The 20,982-nt window shown below is 43.3% G+C and overlaps 1 protein-coding gene across 4 annotated transcripts in view; it reads left to right on the top strand.

Moving 5' to 3' along the window:
• Positions 1-406: 406 nt before the first annotated feature.
• The window catches only part of LOC146985568 (cGMP-inhibited 3',5'-cyclic phosphodiesterase 3A-like), a 71,440-nt gene continuing 50,864 nt past the window's right edge, over positions 407-20,982 (top strand). Inside the window, exon 1 of one of the 4 annotated variants that reach the window (XM_085778642.1) lies at positions 407-2,056. In XM_085778642.1, the coding sequence (XP_085634768.1) occupies positions 1,130-2,056 (927 nt within the window). In that variant the 5' untranslated portion in view covers positions 407-1,129. The remainder of the gene's footprint in view (positions 2,057-20,982) is intronic. The other 3 variants (XM_085778640.1, XM_085778643.1, XM_085778641.1) reach the window with 3 other exon arrangements.

The raw sequence follows: 20,982 nt of genomic DNA, 5'->3' as shown, positions 1-20,982 counted from the left end.
AGGGCAACCACACAATTCTGGAGATTTCTCCCCAAAACAGTTTTCTTGCAGAGCTCCCATTTGTCTCGTCAGCATTCCCTCAATTAAAAATGAATCCATGCGAAGGCAGCTTGGTTTGGTATCCTTAGAGAAATCTTAAACCAAAAACCACAAATCACAACGCACCTACTGAAATAAAATATGGCCTGAAATACACCATGTTCGTTCTAATCAGAAACACACCAAGAAAATATAGGTCAGCCTCATTAAATACAGAAGGATTTGTTACAGCTGTAATAAAATTAAGAAAATATGAAAATACATTCAAATTCAAAAATTTTAATGAGAGGAAATATCTAAACAGAACTCAGATCTGTAGAGGACAACGCCTGCTGGGCTGGCTGAGCAACGATTTGGGGGTTTCACTGCTGCTGCAGTATCTTGCTCCCTGTGTGGAGTCGGAACTCGGGGGTGTAAATGAGCTGAGGACTCACGGCTGGTTGGAGAGCTGGTGACAAACACTACGGATTTGTCCCTACAACAACAACAACAACAACACTCACACTCACTCGAACATTTTAAATTCCTCAGCAGCGTTTATCCTCGAAAGTAACTGGAGCCTGCGCCGTTTTCAGGAGAGACCGGGAAGTGGCCGGACAAAGGACGCGGGGAGCACGGTTCACCGCTGAGCGTTCACGGAACGGGACTGATGTTTTGTTGAGACTACAACTACAACTGCTGCTGCTGCTACTGCTGCACGGAGCGGGCCGTGGAGCCACAAAGCGAAAAGAATGACAGCACAAGTCAAAGAGTCGGTGCCCCACAAAGGAGTGCAAAGCAGGACGCGTGTGTGCAGAGAGGCAAATGCCCTAGATCTGCATAATATCTGAGTTACTCTGTCACTGTGGCTCTTTTCACGCTGTTTCGGGCAGCACTGTCTGAACCCGCACCTGGAAAAACAAAGAGAATGCGTTCAGTGGCAGCACATCTCCATGCGTAAATGGAGACGCATCTGTGCGTATTCGCTGTGCTTTTTCATCATGCCTGCAATAAATGATGTTTGTTTTGTCACTAACTCATGTCCTGTCCCATGACCCCACTGGTATAGATGCATTATAGACTTCCTCATACTTCATATCTACCATGAGTGATGGCGATGACTGCAGAATCTGACAGTACCTGTGCGCAGAGCAGCACTCATGAAAAAAGCGTCAGCGCACTGGATCGCAATGGTTATGTGAAAACATGTGTCATCCCACTGTGCCGTGACCGAGACTACGAGTCGTGGGTGAGGCTAATGTTCACAAAAATATGGAGTTCCCAGAGACTCCGGAGTGCGGTGTGTATGGGGTCGCTTTCGGTTTTTCTCGCTCTGTTGGTCAAATGTGCAGACTGGAGAGTTGAAGCCAGCAGCAGCAGCAGCAGCAGCGCTGACAACAGACTCTCGCATTCATCGTCTCCCTTTCACTTGGTTACAGGCTGCGCGGCGGAGCTGTTACAAACTTGCTGGAGTGTGGTTTCGCCATTGTTCACCCTCCTATGTGCCTTCTTTTGGGTCGGTGTGTACTTAATCCGCTGCGGGGTTCTAATCCAGACCGCCCTGTCCCTCCTGACCGTGTGCCACCTGGGCGAAGCAGCGGCATGGTCTCTCCTGGACGGGACGGATGAGCAGCTGTTTTCATTCACAACAGCGGCAGTGGTCGTGCTCGTCTGCGTGGCCACCGGCGCACTCATGGTAGCGCGGCTCAACCAGGGCATATCTGTGATTGTTTTCATCAGCATAATCAGGACTATTTCACTCTTTTCACTACACAAAGTCAGGGCCACTTGGAGACCGTACGTAGCGTACCTGGTTGGAGTGCTGGGCATCCTGCTGGCGAGGTATGCTGACAAGCTCCTTCCCAACCAAGGGAGACACAAGGAGGGCTGCACCCCCGTGACTGGAGCCAGGGAAGAGATCCCTGTATTTAAAAGGCGCAGGAGGTCCAGTTCTGTGATAGCGTCAGACATGGCACACAGTCAGTCCAACAGTAAGTCACATCGCCGGACCTCTCTGCCATGCATCCAGAGGGACCAGGTAAGAAGTTTCTGTCCCATTCAACTTTTCTATTTCTGGCTTGTTTTCTTCTTCCAAGTTTTTATGTTTGACCCGAAGAGAAGGAGGCTCAGAGCGATGCCAATGAAATGAGGACCGTTGGATTTTTTTTTAGATTATTCAGTATAGGTTATTGTTATTTTTATTTATTTATTTATTTATTTTACCGTGAAGCAGTGTTATTAATATTTAAGGAGATAAAGCTTTTAAAAACGTCCTCTAAGTGTTATCTGTAGTGAGTCACCTACACATTGTTATTATTATTATTATTATTATTATTATTATTATTATTATTATTGTTGTTATTGTTATTACTATTATTATAATTATTATTTTGTATTTACATGATGATGATGTATGCGGTTGCAGTGTGGGTGAACAGTTCGCTTGTTTTTGCTGTGATCTGATCAGTTGTTATTGGTTTGATCTGCACAGATCATTGGACTTTTTCATTGGACATTTGGGCTGATATCTGGAGCCTTTTGCAGCTTTTTGCAGGAAAATATGGATTTATAAGAATTTCCAATATATATATATTTTAAAACAACATTACAGTAGCATTGTTTACGTCATGCCCCAAAACTATTTTTTTTTCCATAATTAAAAATGATAGCCATAGGTGAAAGGAGAACTGTCCTCAGACTTTTGGACCCTTCTACATATTTTCTTCTAAAAAACAATTAAGTCAAATTAGCCACATTTTCTCCTGAAAACATTGTTTTCATTGGAGTAAGATATATGTTTTTTATTTTACACTATACAGGCCGTTGTTACTGTCTTTTGACATTTGAAAACAAAAATAAATAATTAGATTAGGTATTTTTCTGCTGTATAGATGCTATTTTAGAGACAGTGCTTTCAAATGCTGATGAGAAAGGGAAGCTGAGGATACGATGACAGCGATTCATCTCATCACTAGTTATTTATGTCAAACATTTCCCCCCCAGATGATCTCTGAGCCTCTGCTACACAACTGACAAAAGCATTTTTTATCTTTCTGTCCTGGGCTTTAATGCCACTTGTTCCACCTCGCTCATCTGGGCTTGTGTCCTTAAACCCCAGTGTAGCAGCTCTGGCTGTTAAACCTCCTCTGATACTGCTACACATGCATACCTGTGTTTAGAGAAGATGGGAGGCTTCACTCAACCAAACTCATCTCAGCTCCTCAGCCCTCCTTGTGGAAAATCAATGAGCATGCTGAGCATGTGAATGGGAAACAGATTTTTGCAGTGATCAAAGCTCTCGTTGTGACCTGTGAGTGCGGTCAGGTTGGGAGATGAGAGGCTGCACTGTCGGCCCAGCCACTTGAAAGATGCCCTCAGCTCTCAGGGCTGGTTAGCGTTGTCGTATGCTTGTTTGTTTTTCTTTGTGGTCACATGCACACGCACACGCACATACACAAGCACATGCACATATTGGAAATGAAAAGACTCTTATATTTTACAGTTTACACTGATTTAGGTGTGATGTATCAGCTGAAGCTTATTCAAGTGTCAATCTTTATTAATTTGATATTCAGTTGTGGCTTGGCTGCAGTAATGGAGTGAGAATGTACCTTTGTAATTGAGTGAGTGATGAGCTGGAAAATGATGGCTCCACTTTACACTGAATAGTTAGTGTATGGCAATAAACAAGAAAGTGTATAGGCATTCTCACACTGCTTTGTTTTAAAAAGAAATGATGCAACTCCTTTATTTATTTTTTAACGTATGCATAAAACTGTTCATTGAGTTTATGTATATATATTTTGCATTAAATAATGAAGTTATACCTTCCCTATGACCCAATGGTCTAACACTATGCTCAAGCATAGTGAGAAGAGGAAAGCAGTATGGGAAAAAACAAAAATAAATGCTGTTTTTTTTTTTTTTTTTTACTTCACACAATAAAACTTTTATTTTTCTATTCATTATTTTCTTTTACAATATTTTACTATTTCAAAGACAAATGAGGACAGACAGAATAGGCTGGTCACCATTACATAGATTCTGACTCCACTACTACACAGGATTCAAGATGGAGTTAGTTAGAGAACAATAAAAACAGCCCTAAAATCAAGACATTAGTCGTTAACAGCTTGATGGAACTGTGGCAATAAACACACTGTGGTCTGCTTCAGAGATTTTTTTCTTGCACTGATGTCCCAATAAAAACTGAGCAGAATGGACGAACCATAATAAATAGACAATATTATGCAAAGACGCAAAGGTTTCCCATCCTCTGCCCTGACACCTCCACCAGGCTGGAGCCCTCTGCTGAGAGATGATCTCCATTACAATACATGACCTTGTTATGGTGCATTTAGACAGCAGTGCTCACACTTTCCTGAAAGTGTTTGAAACATTGAAGACATAATAGATTTTCTCCAACAAAGCCTGAGTCTGTCTTTCCTGCACATCTCCGGCTGCTGTGCTAAGCAGTTGACCAGTTGTGGCCTGTGTGTAATTGAGACACACATGGCATACATATGCTGTCTTAACCGTGTCTTGTCTGTGTGGTCTGTAATGTGTAAACAAGCCCATGCTGACCCACACTAGTCATCACCTTGCTCACACAGGGCTCTGGCCTCCCTGAGGGGGGTCAGACACTCGTTCGAGGAGGAGGAGAAGGGGGGGGGGGGGCATAATGCAAGCACCACACGGTGACGGGAACAGGGGGAGATGCCAGACAGCATGAAGTGTCAAACTGACTCTGCCTGAAGGGACAAGTATAGGTTTATTGCACAGGGCCACAATTTTCCTGGTAGTGCTTCTTAGTGTGATGGCCTGAAGAGGCCGAGTGATGTTTTAACACTCCTGCACTTTGGCTGTGTGTAACAGTGTTTAAAGTTGCAGCAATAGAGGCGTGACAAAGAGTAGATCTGCACTTTGTTGACCCAACGATGTTTGCATTAGTGCCGGCATCTGAAGTGTTTGAAGGATTGTGTCAGGTCGGATGGCGCATCACGGAACTGAGGTTGTTATATAAAGGGCCCTCAAAATGATCACTGTGTAAAAACGGTTTATTCACAAAATAAATAGAGCAAAGAGAAAGTCCTCCGTCTCTTCTATCTCACAAGCCTTAAAGCTGCCATGTTGCCCTTCACCGCTCCACCAAAGCCATATGCGCCTAGGCTACGCTTCAATCTTCACAACTGTAGATTTAATAAACAGCCATTTGCTCCCCCTTTTGATTACAAATTGGCTGCCAGCATCTATCAGCTCATCAAGTAGGTGGATTTCGCAACGCTGGGGTCATCCTCCTCATCGTGGGCGTAATAAAAGAAAGTCATTATCAGCTGATCTGATAGCGGTTAGCAGGGGCCTCTGCGGGATAGCTCTGCCTCTCGGGTTAATGCAAAATGACAGACCGGTCTTCTGTATTTCAGCTGGGATATTGAACTGGAGGAAGAGGTGTGGACTTGTGGTGTGGATCGCTTTTCACAGTGTGTAAGGAAATTTGAGTCCAAGGCTGCTCTCCTGCTGCAGACATCAGCGCTGTCATGGAACTTTCTCTCCTCACAAGCAGAGGAAAACAGTCTGCCATGCCGCCCGCAGAGATCGAGACTTTTCAACCGAACCCGCTACCTGAGCTGCGAAGTTTGAGCCGGAGCCGATCGCTGATTGGATGTGGAGGGGAGTGGACACTAGTGAGTCGCCTCCGCTTTTCAGACAACTCTCTTAGCGAGGTGTTGGAAGCACCTCCCCCTCCTGTTGGTGGCTCCTCCCCTCTCTGCAGCACTCTGCTCTCTGTCCTTTCACTGACACCAACACAAATATTATCCCAACCAGAGGAGGAAATTCTTTCTTAACTTGGATGATAAAGATATTCTTGAAATCTATGATAATGACTTCCTGTGGAATGGGATCCAAACACAATTACTGTTGCTGTTGTAAATGTTTCCTGGTACTCTATTTTTGCTGCACCGTCCATAATTGAATTGTGTTTTGCATGGTGGAGGTTGTTGATAGCCTGTAGGGCAGTGATTTACCACTGGGCCACTGCACACTCTCATCCCAAACAGCTTGTTTGTATTCTAAACACATAGCCTCGTGGGATATGATGTTTTGTTTTGTTAGTTTTTTTGTTTGTTTTTTTTTTACTTTTTTTTTCTTTCGACTGGACTGGCCTCTGGGTTAGAAACGGAGTCATTGAAAGCCTCTTGCCGCATTTGGAAAGGAAGCTGATATCACCATGGGGTTGTGTGTCTTGTGATTGGGGGATCCACTTCACACTTTCAATCCTCATTCAGTCCCAGTGTATTAGCTGCGCTGTGCGTGTGTGAGGAGGCGAGGGGTGGAGGAATTGGGGTAGGAATGAAAGTAGGTCATTCGAGGTTTTGTTTAGTAGCCAGGCAAAACAGCAGGCTTACTCTTACCCCCCTGAACGGTGGAAGAGTCTTGCATTTGACTGATGCTGTGTAGCAACTTCTAGCGTGCTTGTGCTCCAGATTTGTATGTGTTACCTCTGCCATGTTGGCTGCCCAGCGTGAAGCCACATTACGCTGAGTTTTGTCCTGTGGCGGCACATACAGGAGCTCCTTGCCCACATTTTTTTTTTTGTCTCACCAAACTGACAACTTCTGCACAGTTCTGCGATAACCAGCTCCCAGCTGTGTACAGCATAATTTAGTTTTATGACAACCTGTGTTTTATTTTCATAGTTTTGGCAATCGTGTCAATCTGTTTTGATAACACTGTAGGTTGCCAAAGCAATTGTTGAGATTTCGAAAGAGCAGCATCACTACAATAATTTCTGCGGGTGGAGGCACAAAATCAAACAGTTCAAGAGATTGTAAACAAACCGACAGTTTAGCCAGATTTTGTAAACCACTTCATTTGGGGTTAAAACCAAAAGTGTTAGCACCTGAAATTCTGCTATTAAGCCCTTTTTCAAAACTACAGTGCCCACACATGGACTCCATGATGTTTTGATCCTAGTTGCATCTTTTTAAACTGTTTTTGTTTGAAGTGTTAAAGAGCTGACTGGGATGAAAACACTATGATGAGTCCCTGTCCTTATTTCTGACTGTACTGTTTGATCCATTTCTTCTACAGTAACTGTGGACAGGGCCTATTTACTGTTTTCCACTGCTTCCAGTCAGTATGCTAAGCTACACTATTTGGCTGCTAGCCTTTGTATTGTATTTAGCATTCAGACATGAGATTGGTATCTTCTCATTAAACTCTCAGCATGAACCTGAAAAGATGCATTGCCCAAAATATAGAACTATTCCTTTTGAAATGTGATGATGATCACTTGCCGCTTATTACACCACCTATCCTCATTTTAGTGGCATTTGCCATTTTAACTGGGTGAGAACAATGTTACCCTTACCAATAGCAATGACAGCCAAACTACGTAACAACATAAGACCCCAGTTGTAATAAAGTGGAATTATCCTTTAAACTCTACATTACATGGCTCATGCATGTGTTTCCAAATCTCTCATTACCTTCAGTTTCAGGAACAAGAGTAGCTCATATCCTGAGTCTTCTGATCACCTAAGCCAACCAAACCAAAGGTCCAGCTCTAAGCGTAGTACCCCTCTTCCTTCTCCTCCCTACCCCTGGCACGACCACGATCTGGCTCCCTACTGATTACCATGGAAATTATGGAAGGACGTCTGTGTGAGCATGTGTGTGCATGTGCATGTAAGCGAGAGAGAGTGTGTGTGTGTGTGTGTGTGTGTGTGTGTGTGTGTGTGTGTGTGTGTGTGTGTGTGTGTTGCCAGCAGCTTGATGGCTGCCAGCTGCTGCAGGCTGAGAGGTTGAATCTGCTCAGAGAAACACGGAGGGCCTCAAACCACAGACACAACCCAACGCAGCTGGAACTGCTAGACAGGCAGAGGCCTTCAGTCCTGACACACAGCACACATATTAACACCTCAGGATCCTAATAACGGCCTCTTATTTGAATAGAAGAGTCGAATCTGAAGTGAATTATGGATTTTTTATTTTTTTTCTGCATGTTGAAGGGTAGATTACATGTTGTACTTTCTTCCTCTGTCTGTTCTGGACTAAGGCAATTATGTCACTCAAGTTTTCTGTGTTACCATATGAGACCGACTATTTCAGTGATGGAGGTGAACAGAATGTTCCTGGCACAAATGTGTGTATGCGTACAGTATGTGAGTGTGTGTGCATGAGTGTGTGTGTGTGAGGGATAGATAGATAGATAGATAGATAGATAGATAGATAGATAGATAGATAGATAGATAGATAGATAGATAGATAGATAGATAGATAGATAGATAGATAACTGGACACCACCTATATGTTGCGTATATACGTTTTTTGTTTTGAAATGTATACAGCCAACATGATACCTGAGCTTCTGTCCCATTACCATAGCAGTGCATTTGTTGATAATTAACTGGTCTGAAAAATATTAACGTGATTTGCTAGAGGCGGCGCTGGTTAACATGTTATGTTGGGGCTGGTTTGGGGGCTCCATTAGGGGCTTTAGTTGTAGATATGGGGCATTTGAAAATCAAGTATCCAACTACCTTATACTACAAACAATCCTAACTACAGTATTAATACTAACAATAGAAGTGTTATTAAATCAATTCAATAATAATATTCAGCAACCTGGTAGGTATGTTTGATAGGACGAATATAAAAACAGGGGGCTGACAAACTTAGAAATAGATGGCAGGCAGCTTTGGAAAACTGATTACAGACATCAGTGACCTTGAGTGATTATTTCTGCTCCAAATGATGTCTGTGCTGGTTGTGAAATTTTTACCATCACTATATTTTCTAGATTGATCGACTAGATAGCTGCTCCTCCTTCTGGCTACAGGTGAGCACAGGAGGAGGTACTGTAGCTTGTCACAGGCAGTACCAGCATCCAAATACTGAGAATGACACTGTACGCCAAACCTCACCTCCTCCAACGAACAGCATGATGTTTGCCTGCATGAAATACAAGCTAACAAGTTAACAGTTTGATTCCCTTCTATAGACTCATTTTAGTCCAAATCAAAAAAAGGGTTGAGGTTTTGCTCGATATGTGAGTTGTGTGTGACCCTGAAGGACAGTTTTTGCTCTTTAAAGGACATATAGGTTAAATTAATCTTTGTTACCCTCTAAACCTTATTATACAAAAGAAGCCATAGCCTCCCAGTCTGAATATGTAATATGTAAATATAATTCAGTTCAGAAGTTCAAGCACGTGACAGTTCTTGATACTTTACACAGTTACTGTAATTAAGAAATTCCCAGCCCCATGTGCAAAACAAGCACTTGTGTGTGCGTGCAATGCTGAAGCAATGTTTTCTCTCTTTAGAGGATGGGCAGGTTAATAAGTAGCAGTTACATATCCGGTACGGCAGCACATCACTTTGGGGAACTGAACGTAACACGTTTGGCTTTCATCTCTATTTATCCTCTTAAAGGCCCTTTTCAATCACATGTGGAGCCCACATTTAAGACAGTGATCCCTTACATGAGGGGACATTCCTGCTCTTGCCCCACTGCTGAATGAACTGGAATGTGCAGGTTGAGCAGCCCCTGAAGGACAAGCCTGTGGGCCCATTCACCCAGCCCTCCTCCCCCTTCCTGGCCCTTCCCTCACTGTACACCCTGACCTGAGCCAACACCACCATCCTGGGCTGTCACCAGGTGTGCAGCTGGCCTCTCCCGAATGAATAGACACTCTCACATTGCCCCGGGAAGTGTGTGCTACAGTGTGTGTGTGCATGTGCATGTTTGTGTGAGAGGTAGAAGTGGAGAGTTGGGGGTGAAGCCCTAGATGTAAATAGCTGTAGTCAGTAGAATGTGTCAAAAACAAATGGAAGAAACAACTGTTAATGTCCCCCCTCAGAGTGTACAAGTGCACATTTGGGACAGCGAGGTCCCAAATATTGATCTCATGGCTTTAGATTTGGTGTCCGGGTTCAGAGAGGAAGTGCAGCTAATCCCTCAGGTCCAGTCTGGCCATGTTAGAAACAGAGCAAGCCACAGTCGCTACTGCTGCCGCCATGATTCATTTAACAAGCAGGAACATTTTGAACCCTTCTGACTGAGGCTGTCCAATAAATCCAAACATACTAAGCTATTAATCGATTATATATTTCAGGAGCATGACAAAAGAGGCTGTTTTTAATGATGGGTGGTAAACCTCTGCCTAGCTGGTACATATGGATACAATTGGACAAACTGGAGCATATATTTTATTTGATTCGAAGTGTTTATGCTGCACAAATTTTCCCGTGAACATCACAACCTCATAATTTCACCACAGGGCTGTTGCATCGCATTCCCTTCACTAGCAACAGGATGTGAAAATATGCTATTTAAGGTCATGCATTCATATTAGTAAGATAAAAGTATGGACATTTTATCAATGTACCTTTTACACAGCATAATGGCCCCTGTCAGGCTTATAGTAAAATACATACAGTATACTATATTGTATACAACCATCATTAGTAATTCATACAGTACACACTTAAGAACCATTTTCACATTATATTTTGTCATGGTTGAGCTCATATTACAACTTATTTTCTCCCATTACAAAGTTTTATCTATCACGAGTGGGGTAAGAAGCATAAAATTCCTCACTGAAATGTAGAGTTGAGGTATAAAGTATCAGACAATGGAAGGAGTCAGGTACCTCAAAATTGTAGTTAGAGTAAGAATAGTTTTTGAGTAGATTTAGTCGTGTTTCACTACTGCAAAGTACAAGCGGTTCTGTTCTTTCAACCATTTTAGCTCCTGAACCCAGATTCCTTTTAAAACTCAACATTGTCACATTTTATCCTCAATAAGCTTTGCATTGCTCCTGGCCGAAACATAAGGTATTATCACAAGTAGAGATCTAACTTTGGAATAATATCTTTTGGAGTCTGGACTTAAATGTTATGAGCTTCAGTCCCTGAGCTGCATGTCTGTCTCACTCCGTGGCATGATGCGAGGAAATGTGTTATTGTAACCTCTGCCTGGTGAGCCCTCCCCGTCCGTCCAGCCCGCTGCCTCACTGGCTCGCCATGAGCCTGTCTGTCCCTGCAGCCAACAAGGCCTCCGCTGTTCCCTGCTCAATGCTGTGTTTTACTCTCTAAATATGTTAGAGAAAAAAAATCTGTCTGTACATCTGTCTGTCAGTTGGGTTATTTCACCCCTTGCGAGGGGCAAGAGTCCTAGGGTTTGGGTAAAGGGCTGTTTTCACACAGTCACTTTCAATTAGTCAAATATTTTAAGTGCAATGTAGCCTATAGGTGTAGTCCTGTGCTGAATTTGCATGATGGTACGCCGTGTCTATATCATTTACATTTTTATAGACACACCGTATATGAACAAATACCAATGCTGGTAATGACGCTGAGTTTAACAGCGCCCACACATTTCTGAATCCACTCTGCAAACAGAAACCACAAGGAAATGAGTTATTTTTATCAATTAAAAATAGCAAAAACTGGGGGAAGAAGTCAACAAGCAGTCGGCCGTTTTTATTTTTTAAAACTTTTTTTGCTCTGTGATTCCAGTGTTTTCCATTAATCTGTATTTGTCAGCCTCATTCCTGCCATAAAGATTTAGAGAATCTTGTGCACATGGAGGTTTGTGCCTGATTATTTTTTAATGTAGAGCGTTAGAAAAAGTTTAGAGGAACTTTTTTTTTTTATTCCAGAGTGCTAAGCATAATAAATATTTAATTTTACTTTTAAAGCGTATGTTGTCTCAACTTGACAGTCACTTGTTAGGTACATGATGAGGACAAGATTTTCAAAAGACCCAGACGGTGTGTTTCATTCTGAAAATGTGAGTCTGCTCAGTTGTTAGATGAAGGCAGCAACTTGTCCTCAGCCCATTTTCACAACTCTCTGCTGAGGCTTTTTGTCCATAAGGAGTTGGTGACCCACTGCTACAGTAGGCCTACTACCTCTCTATAAACTGTAACCACCTGCTAACACACACACACACACACACACACACACACACACACATACAGTACACATACACGCGCGGTTCAGCGAACTAGCTAAGCGAAGTCTCATCGATTTGTTGCTGCTATGTTCTGCATTGCCTGGAGACACTAAACAATGTCAGTGTTGACGTGTTCGTGTGTAGGTGACATCTGTTTATATCTGGCCGCACAATCAATGACTATGAACAGCAGGCTGCTCCGTGTGTGTGTGCACGTGTGTGTGGTCAGACAAGCCCTGTACGTTATTGTGGAAATAGTGGACTGCTAGTTCCAAGCACCCCTTCCTGCTCAAGATAGCCTAGCTAACAGGCTAATTGCTTTATGGAGCACAAGCCCTGATCCACGGCTGCTGGTTCAGACCACGTCTGCTCCTGGAAAACAAGAAGTGAGAAAGGACACGCCATGACAACATGTGAGCCACATTGATAAGACGCATGGCATTGTTCCAGAAAACTTCAAATGAATCCCCATTCGCAGCCCTTCGTCCACACAGATAACACATTGCCACATGCCCTGTGTGTTTCTGGGAAGTCACTCTTTGTTGTAAAGTGAAAATGGGACTCAGGACAATGCGATCGGGGTTAGAAAAGGCACACCGGGTCTTTATTTTAACAGTTCTGTGCCTGGGGCTGCCTCAGGTTACTCTCCCCCAGGGTTTCCCCCAGTGTATTATAAGCCTGGCGGCCCGCCAGGCCTTACTTGCCCCCCCGCCAGGCTAAGCATCGTTTATTAATTTTTTAAAATCAGTTTTTATACTCCATAAACACGTGATCAGGTGTCTTTTTCATCACCTGACAACGTCACAACTTCGTCGCGCATAACGGGACACGTCACGGACATCATGCTCCTCAGACCGCATCTATGATCAGCCCGCTGCTTCACCAGCTGACCGAGAGTAACGCATCGAGTCCACGTTAACGTGAGCCGAGCCGCGGCTCCAGAGGCTCAATCAGCTGCTGTAGCAGCTGTTAGCTGTTAGCTGTTAGCTGTTAGCACGTCGTCCCCTGCAGCGTCAGAGCTCCGGACTCCTGTGAGCCGCGGGGCTTTGACCTGATGTGAAAAAATGATCCATTGTTTCATTTTTCAGCTTGTAAAGTTTGCGATCACACACGTTTGTTTTCTCTGGTCCAAACAGTAAATCCGCGTGTCACGTTTCCATGACGACTGACTGGAAAAAGAGCGTGGTACGTCATTACGTGACTCCAAATCTTTTACAGTCTATGCTCCAGATATAAAAAATCTCAGAGAATAAAAAAAATAAAATCTGAGAAATAAAGCTAAAGGAGACACCAGGCAGTTGTTCTTTTTAGTTTTTAATGCAAACAGTTGATGCTATTTATTTAAATATTATTTTATAATTATAATAATTATTATTTATTTATTTTTGTGGTTATTGAACAGCATTTCAAGAGTGCCTTTCTGTAAGACTCTGCTATACCTGGTGTTTAATATGTTACATAAATGTCCTATAATAACATATGTTTATGATAATATTTTCAAATTTCCAGTCAACTTTTAACATTGATCTTAAGGCCTTATGGAATCACACCTTATAAATGCTACTGCTCCATTAATGAATCTGTTACCTACAGGGCCCTGCCATCAGTCAATGGTCAGGGTCAGGCCCCTGTCACAACAAAACATGCTTGGGCACCGGTGGCTCGGCGATGGGCCGCGGATGGGCCGCCAGTGGTCCGCCGGTGCCACCCTACCACCGGGCTTAACAAGTTTTCTGGGGGAAACCCTGCTCCCCATGATGTTTTCCATTAGCTGCTGTTCCATTCATAGTCTCGCAGATCCCTGTGTTGTGTCTTCTAAGACTGGACAGCTTAAATGAAATCTCCATCTATTGTAGCAGACACCTCTTCTCTTCTCTTCTCTTCTCTTCTCTTCTCTTCTCTTCTCTTCTCTTCTCTTCTCTTCTCTTCTCTTCTCTTCTCTTCTCTTCTCTTCTCTTCTCTTCTCTTCATCAGATCCTGGATCTGAGGCTGATGACTTTTAGACCACAGTGCAGCACTATTGCCACAAATCGTTCTTATTGGTCTCCTGTTTGAGCTAATACGGAAACGGGGGTCGACATTTTTTATTGTCTGTTTTTTCCTCCAAGGACAATCAACCCTTCACCTTGTGCCTCTCTGTCATGGTCAGGCCCTCTTCAGTGTTGAGATGTAAGAATTGGAGAGAGCGTCTCCATTGTAAGGACGAAGAATGGCATGTGGTGGTTTTGGCAAAGCTCCACAAACTGGAGAGGCAGAAGGACTTTTGACGTCATCGGGAAACGTGACCCACTTCTCAAGAGGCAAGGAGCCTTGGGCTGGTTGAGCAGATGTTCCACAGATGAGCCTGTGTGCAGGCGCACACACACAAACTGACTCTGTACACTTTCTACTCTGCCTTTATTTTCCAATAAAATACCCATAGAAAAAGATTTGATGGCAGAGAAACTTTAGCCGGATCTCATTTGGGTTTGTGGTCGTGAACAGCCATGAACTGATGTGGTCGCCCACTCGTGTGCCGGCAGGAGAGGTAAAGCATGACAAAAGGGAGGGTGTTAGTGAGTCCTTTAAGTCATGCACTCACTGAGCACTTTATAAGGAACACCTGTGCACCTGCTTATTTGTGCAATTATCCAACCAGCCAGTGATGCAGCAGCAGGGAAATGCATAAAACCATGCAAACACAGGTCAGAGACTTTGGCTCATGTTCACATCAAACATCAGAGTATGGGGAAAAAAGTGATATTAGTGACTTGGTACTCAGATAACCACTTGAAGTTTGGGGTGGATGGGCTGTAATAGCAGGAGAACTGTGCTGAGTTCAAGGCCAAGGACAGAAATCTGAGGCTGCAGTGGGCGCGGGCTCAACGAAACCGGACAGTTGACGACTGGAAAAGTGTAGCCTGCTCCGATGAATCTGGATTTCTGCTGAGGCACACAGATGGTCGGGTCAGAATTTGATATCATCAGCATGAATCCATCCTGCCATGTGTCAACAGTCCGGGCTTGTTGGGGAGGTGTAATGGTGTGGGGAATTTTTTCTTGGCACACTATCGGCCCCGTATCACCAATCAGCTGCAGCCTGTCTGACTAATCTAGGTGTAGGTAATAAAGTGCTTCACAAATTTTCTCAAAGCCAAACTGAAAAGCGTAGAAAGTGGTATGTCTGTCAGCTACACTGCTTCTGTTATATAAGGCAGATGTAGGGAAGACAAGGTGACGTTGGGCTATTCAGAGAACCACTAGTTCAGTTCTCCACTGGCTCCATCCTGCCCCAGAGGCAGTCTCCTCCTCCTCTCTGCCATCACTCCAGCACTTTCAGACATTACATAAAGCGTTTCATGCTCTGTCAGTTCGTTAGACGTGTTACAGAGCAGTAGCCCCTTTTCATCTCTCTGCTATTTGTGATTTTAAATCTGCTGTATTATCAGATCTCAACTATAGGTCATATGAGTACTTGTACTGTATTAGAGATGTTGCTTATAGCTACGGCAGGAATACAGGGATTGTAACTTGGCGTAGCAGTTCCTCTATAGGGCATTTTTGGCCTTTAAAGGGAAACTTCGTTTTTTTTTCAACCTGGGCCCTGTTTTCATATATTTTTCTGTATACGTGAGTGATGGATAATACAATTATTGATGTCGCTCCAGTATTGAGCCGGTCAGGCAGCCTGCAGCCCAGCTAACGCTCTTCAACCGGGCAAGTGGCTCCCGTCAAAGTTCGCCCTATAAACGTGCATTTTTGTCACACTAACAGGCTCAGATAGTTACAATGAGTGTCCAACAACATACTAGAAAGGAGAAATGAACGTAATAGTAATAGCTAGAGGTCACTGTTTGTTGTGATCTGTGTCTAAATCTCACCACGCTAGAAATCTTGTTCTGAAATCTTGCGATAACTCCCCGGTGGGGAATACTGTTACCTGACTGAGGTGAAGAGAGACGACCGGAGCATTTACAAATTGTAGCAACAAAATGTTGGGCTACTCTTCGCGCTGCTTTCACAAGTTATGGCTAGCTGTGCTACAAATGGATGCTGACACTCCTGTCGATCCACTGCGCCGTGCCGACCACAGGGTCTGCTGTGAGCACTTTGACCGGGGATGACAACTGCCAGTCAAAGAAGAGACGTGCTAAAGGTAGAGACATACGTTCATTTCTCCTTTCTTGTATGTTGTCGGACACTCAAACTATCTGAGCCTGTCAGTGTGAAAAAAATGCACATTTATATGGCAAACTTTGACGGGAGCCACTTGCCTGGTTGAAGAGCGTTAGCTGGGCTGCAGGCTGCCTGCCCTGCTCAATACTGGAGCCACCTCAATAACTGTATTATCCATCACTCACGTATACAGAAAAACATATGAAAACAGGGCCCAGGTTGAAAAAAAACCAAGTTTCCCTTTAAGTTTAGCCTTTTGGTTTCTAGTTACAGCAGAAAAACTCAGATGAACTTGGTGTGAACTGCCCAGTACATTATAAAGTTAGCAGCTAGTTGGGTTACTTACCAGCCAAAGAGGCAGGTATTTCCCTGAGAGCAAAAAAACAAAACATAGCTAAAAGCAAAGTGAATATTGAAATGCAACTCTAACTGAAAGATATTGCGTAAATCATAGTATTTGCTAATTCATTTGCTTATTTTTCTTGCCCTCAAGTGGAGATTTTCTGCTTTAGTCATTTGCTTTCTTATCACTTTTTTTGTCAGTCCATCAGTTTGCCATATGCCACCATGTGCATCAGAACTCAGTCCACTGTGGGATTTGATAATGTTTCATCTAATCTGATTTCAGCCTCTAAACCTCATATACACATCATGATTTGTGGTGTAACTGATCTTCTACGTAATTTGTGGTAATGATTGGGGAGGGGGGGGCAGGCATTTCACAAATTTCATACTGATTAAATCAAATCCTGTCCGAGCTGCAATCTGAGAGTATTTGTGATTTATGTTTGAACACTACAGGTTTGACTCATTCTCTGTATAAACACCTCATTTCAGGGCACTTTCCCCTGGAATCTTACATTGTGATTATTTGGATCACTTTCAAAAGACATTTTTGGATTGCATGTTGCATTTAAGTATCTCTGTTCATAATGGGGTCGGAGCATTTCTCCATTTCAAAAAATTGCATTGCTTCACGACTTGCCAAAGCCGCATTTGGCAGCCGTTTTCCAATTCTTGACAAAAAATCTTCAAAATATTTCACATCTATGGAAAAGAGAAACATCAGCTCCTATTGATCTCAAACACAAGCTCGGGCCTGTGCTATTGATATGTTGATATTATTTAGTTTCTTAATCTAGCTCCATTTTGGCAGCAACATCCCCTTCAGTTGCTGCGCTCTCTCCTGGGAAAAGCCTAAGAGTCTAATATCGTTGCAGGCAGATGTTGGGGGTCAGGCCTCTTGTTTCTCTGTTGTCATAATTCAGACGAAGTCCAGAAAACGAAATGGTTGCTCCTCCAGTGAGAAGCTTCTCACGTTGTCGATGATGAGCTCATTATTTCTGAAATATCAGTGGTAATGAAGATTGGTCACCTTCAAGAAGCAACTCAATTTACCGTGATTGAGGTCTTAATGTTTCTTGTCATGCCCAGATCCTTGTGGTTGTGTATGTAGCTTAGGGGCAGTGAGCTGAGAGAAGACCTGACAACAGTACATGCTTATAAAGATCATCTCTGCTTCATTTCACACGTGCCCATATTGTTGTTTGACAGCATGAATGCTCTTGGATGTTGAAGAAAATACAAACAGACAACAGTTATACTTGCACTTGCACTTGCACAGCACACACACCTGTGTAAAGGGGGCCGGTGATGTTGCCACAGATGTAATAAGCACTCATTCATTTCCATGTTGGCAGAATGTTAAGACTGATTCAGGGGCCTGCAGATGAAAAGGTCAGTGGACTTGTTTTGAGTGAGTGTAAGATTTCCATCATCACGCCGCACGTTCTAGCAGCCCCAGTCCAAACTACACAAACAGTGTCTCTGAAGCCCTTGACAGCCTCCATTCTGCCATTAAGTCAATAATCTGCCCTCTCTCCTCCCCTCACGACTGACCTGCTGTTAGTTTACGTACTTCCCTTTTTACTTACCCTCAACAACGCTTGTCCAAACAGCAGCATAACTTTCCCCCTTATGTGTTTCCCTTTCTCCCACCGTGGCATTTTCCACAATTCTTCCACTTTTTCTCAGCTCCTCACTTCCCACCCAGCACCTTTCATTGTTTCCAGACAGTGGTGAAACATATTGAGGGAAATGTGTGGAACGTTAGAGTCTGTTTGCATGGAGCAAGACAGACAGATACACACACACACACACACACACACACACACACACACACACACACATACACATACACACACACAGGAGGAATTGTTCCAGGAAAGTGGCATCTGTGCAGCCCATTAGACAGGGATTCAGTGGACCTGTGCGGGCCTTTTACATATGGTGGTCAGCTGCTGGAAAGGAACTGGAACGAGAGGTCACATTTGAGAGAAAACATTAGGGGAGATGATGAATGTCGGACACACACACACATACACACACACACACACACTTTTTCTCTCTTCAAAGTCCTGTAGTGCCCTTCACTGCTGTCCTGGTAGTATTGCACCAGCCAAGTTGATCATATCCACAGGGCCTGGCATCAGGACAGAGCAGACAGCTACTCTGTAGGCTGCAAATAAATCCCCACTCATATTTGGAAGCTCAACACATTCTAACACTCGTCTCCTCCTGGGTCACTCCTTGAATCATAAGCCCTAAAAAAATTTGACATTTGTTCCAAGGAAGTCTGAGGATCATCAGTAAAGCTTTGTGGCCGTGAGTGAACTCTGAAAGGCCTCTCATCAGTAGCAACACGGTTATTATTGCAAGAAAAAGTCCAACCCACTGTAGTGATTGCTGAAATGGTTCTCTTGAGTGCAGGTCTACCCCCTCAACTTTTAGCGAGAGAGGAGAGGCAAGTGAGGAAGGAGAGGAGTGGGAGAGTGTTTTGCAAAGGGTTTTTGGAAGTAAAGTATGGGGGTGGGGGTTCTCTTCAGACCATGCAGCTGTGATTCATTATTTGTGTTGCTAGGTCTGAGCTGACTGGACCAGGAATGGACCAGGGCCAGGCCAGGCCAGACCAGGCCAGGATACTTCCTACTGGGCCAACCACATATCTTTGAACTTTTCTCACTGTTTTTATTCCAGTGTGCACAGAGACATTCCAATGACATGTGTAAGGCTTGTATTATAATGTATTTATAGATGATTTTATTTATTTATTAGAGTGTACAGAAAACTCTACAATTTAGTTTTTACCCATATTCATTTTGGATATTGAAATATAGGAAGGACAAATGAACAATGAGCAACAATCCTGGCTGGTGTTTTTAGCATTAGATTTTGCAATTTTTGGGCCTTTTCACCCTCTGTATTCTACACCATTATCAGCTCTTTGCAAATGTTTTCTCTTAGTCTTTTCTTCAGCCTTTGAACACTGTCTTCTGCAGCAGGAATCCTAACAGCTTTATGGTGCAGGGGAACAAATCTAAAACAATCTTGTCCTCTCAAACATCTATAAACAGTTCTCTGTAAACAGTTCAGGGTGGCTGTGGCTCAGCAAGTGGAGTATGTTGTGCATTAATCCCCTCGGTTGCTGGTTCCAGCTCCGCGTGTCAAAGTTTCCTTGAGCAAGACATTGAATAACCTATTTGCTATTTGCTCTCACCACCTTCACTGTGTGCGTGTGTGTGTGTGTGTGTGTGTGTGTGTGTGTGTGTGTGTGTGTGTGAGAATGTGACCTCCAGGCAAATTTTAAACTCTTTCTCCCTCCTTCTCTTTTCATTTAATTTTGGCAGAAAATGTAACTTTATTTGTTTAAGCCAAAGCTTCTTATTTAAACATAGGCTTTATTAATTAGGTATTTTACTGCACAGGCATGTACATTTTTTTCACCGCTGTATAGCCCAGTGTTGTTGAGGCCATCTGATGTGGTGTCATTGTTTTTATTTTGAGACATTGAGTTATTTATGATGATATTACAGTATTTACCCGAGCATGTTGGTTTTTGGTTAGTCATGGTCGTTCAGCTCTTGAACTTAATTGACCACGTTCTTAGTCATAACAGGAGTAGTGCAGTATTGTGTCCTGTTATTTTTTATGAAATATATTAATGCAGTATTGTTAAAAAGAAAACTGACCATTCATTTATCTAAAACGTAAGAACACAGAAACAAGAAAAACAAAGTTATAAGAAGTGGTTCAGTTACCATATGCTATTTTTCTGCCATGAAACTGGAGTGGTGCGCCTACAGTATTTAAAACAATTTACTTCATTTATATAGCACCAGAGAGAAACATGATTATATGCAGTTTTCAGAAGTCTGTGAATCACATTTGAAAAGTAACCCCCCCCCCACCTCAAGTTAGTCTGAGGCACGTAATGTTACTAGGGAGGAGATTTAAAGCAAAATGTTCCTCCTGGGTGGTACGTTGTCGGTCACGGTGACTCGACCCCTCTGGGACAATCCTGCTCAAGCACTTTTGAATATGTGTTGTGTCAGAGCACCTGGTCAGAGCCTCAGGCAGAGGATGTGGCTGCACATGCTGCATGAATATGAGTCTCATTAAGCTCACTGACCTGCCAGGTGGACTGCAGCTTACTTCAGCACACACATACACAGACGTGCGCACGCACACACTGTGATGCATGACTGTATGCATGCGTGCTTGCTAATAGGTGCACTAGTAAGACACTTTCACACCCTATGCAGGGACAGACAGAGGGAGGGAGGGCTGTTGGGCTTGTAAGCCTCTAATCACATCAACTCAGATATGGTATCATTGTAACCACATTAGTGATGATGTTGTGTATTGTATATCAGGTTTTGGCCAGAGCTCAGTCACATTTGTGGCAGAGAAGTGACATGGAGCACTTGTCCCAAATGCAATAACTGAACTTGCGTCATGCACATTAAGGACAGTTGAAAACACAGACACTGCGGAGAAAGATGG

Source organism: Trachurus japonicus, chromosome 6 (genome assembly GCF_045865225.1).
Source record: "Trachurus japonicus isolate A0001 chromosome 6, Traja_1.0".
Taxonomy (NCBI): Eukaryota; Metazoa; Chordata; class Actinopteri; order Carangiformes; family Carangidae; genus Trachurus; species Trachurus japonicus.
The sequence above is the reverse complement of the archived record's forward strand: the minus strand, read 5'-3'. Positions and strand labels throughout refer to the sequence as shown.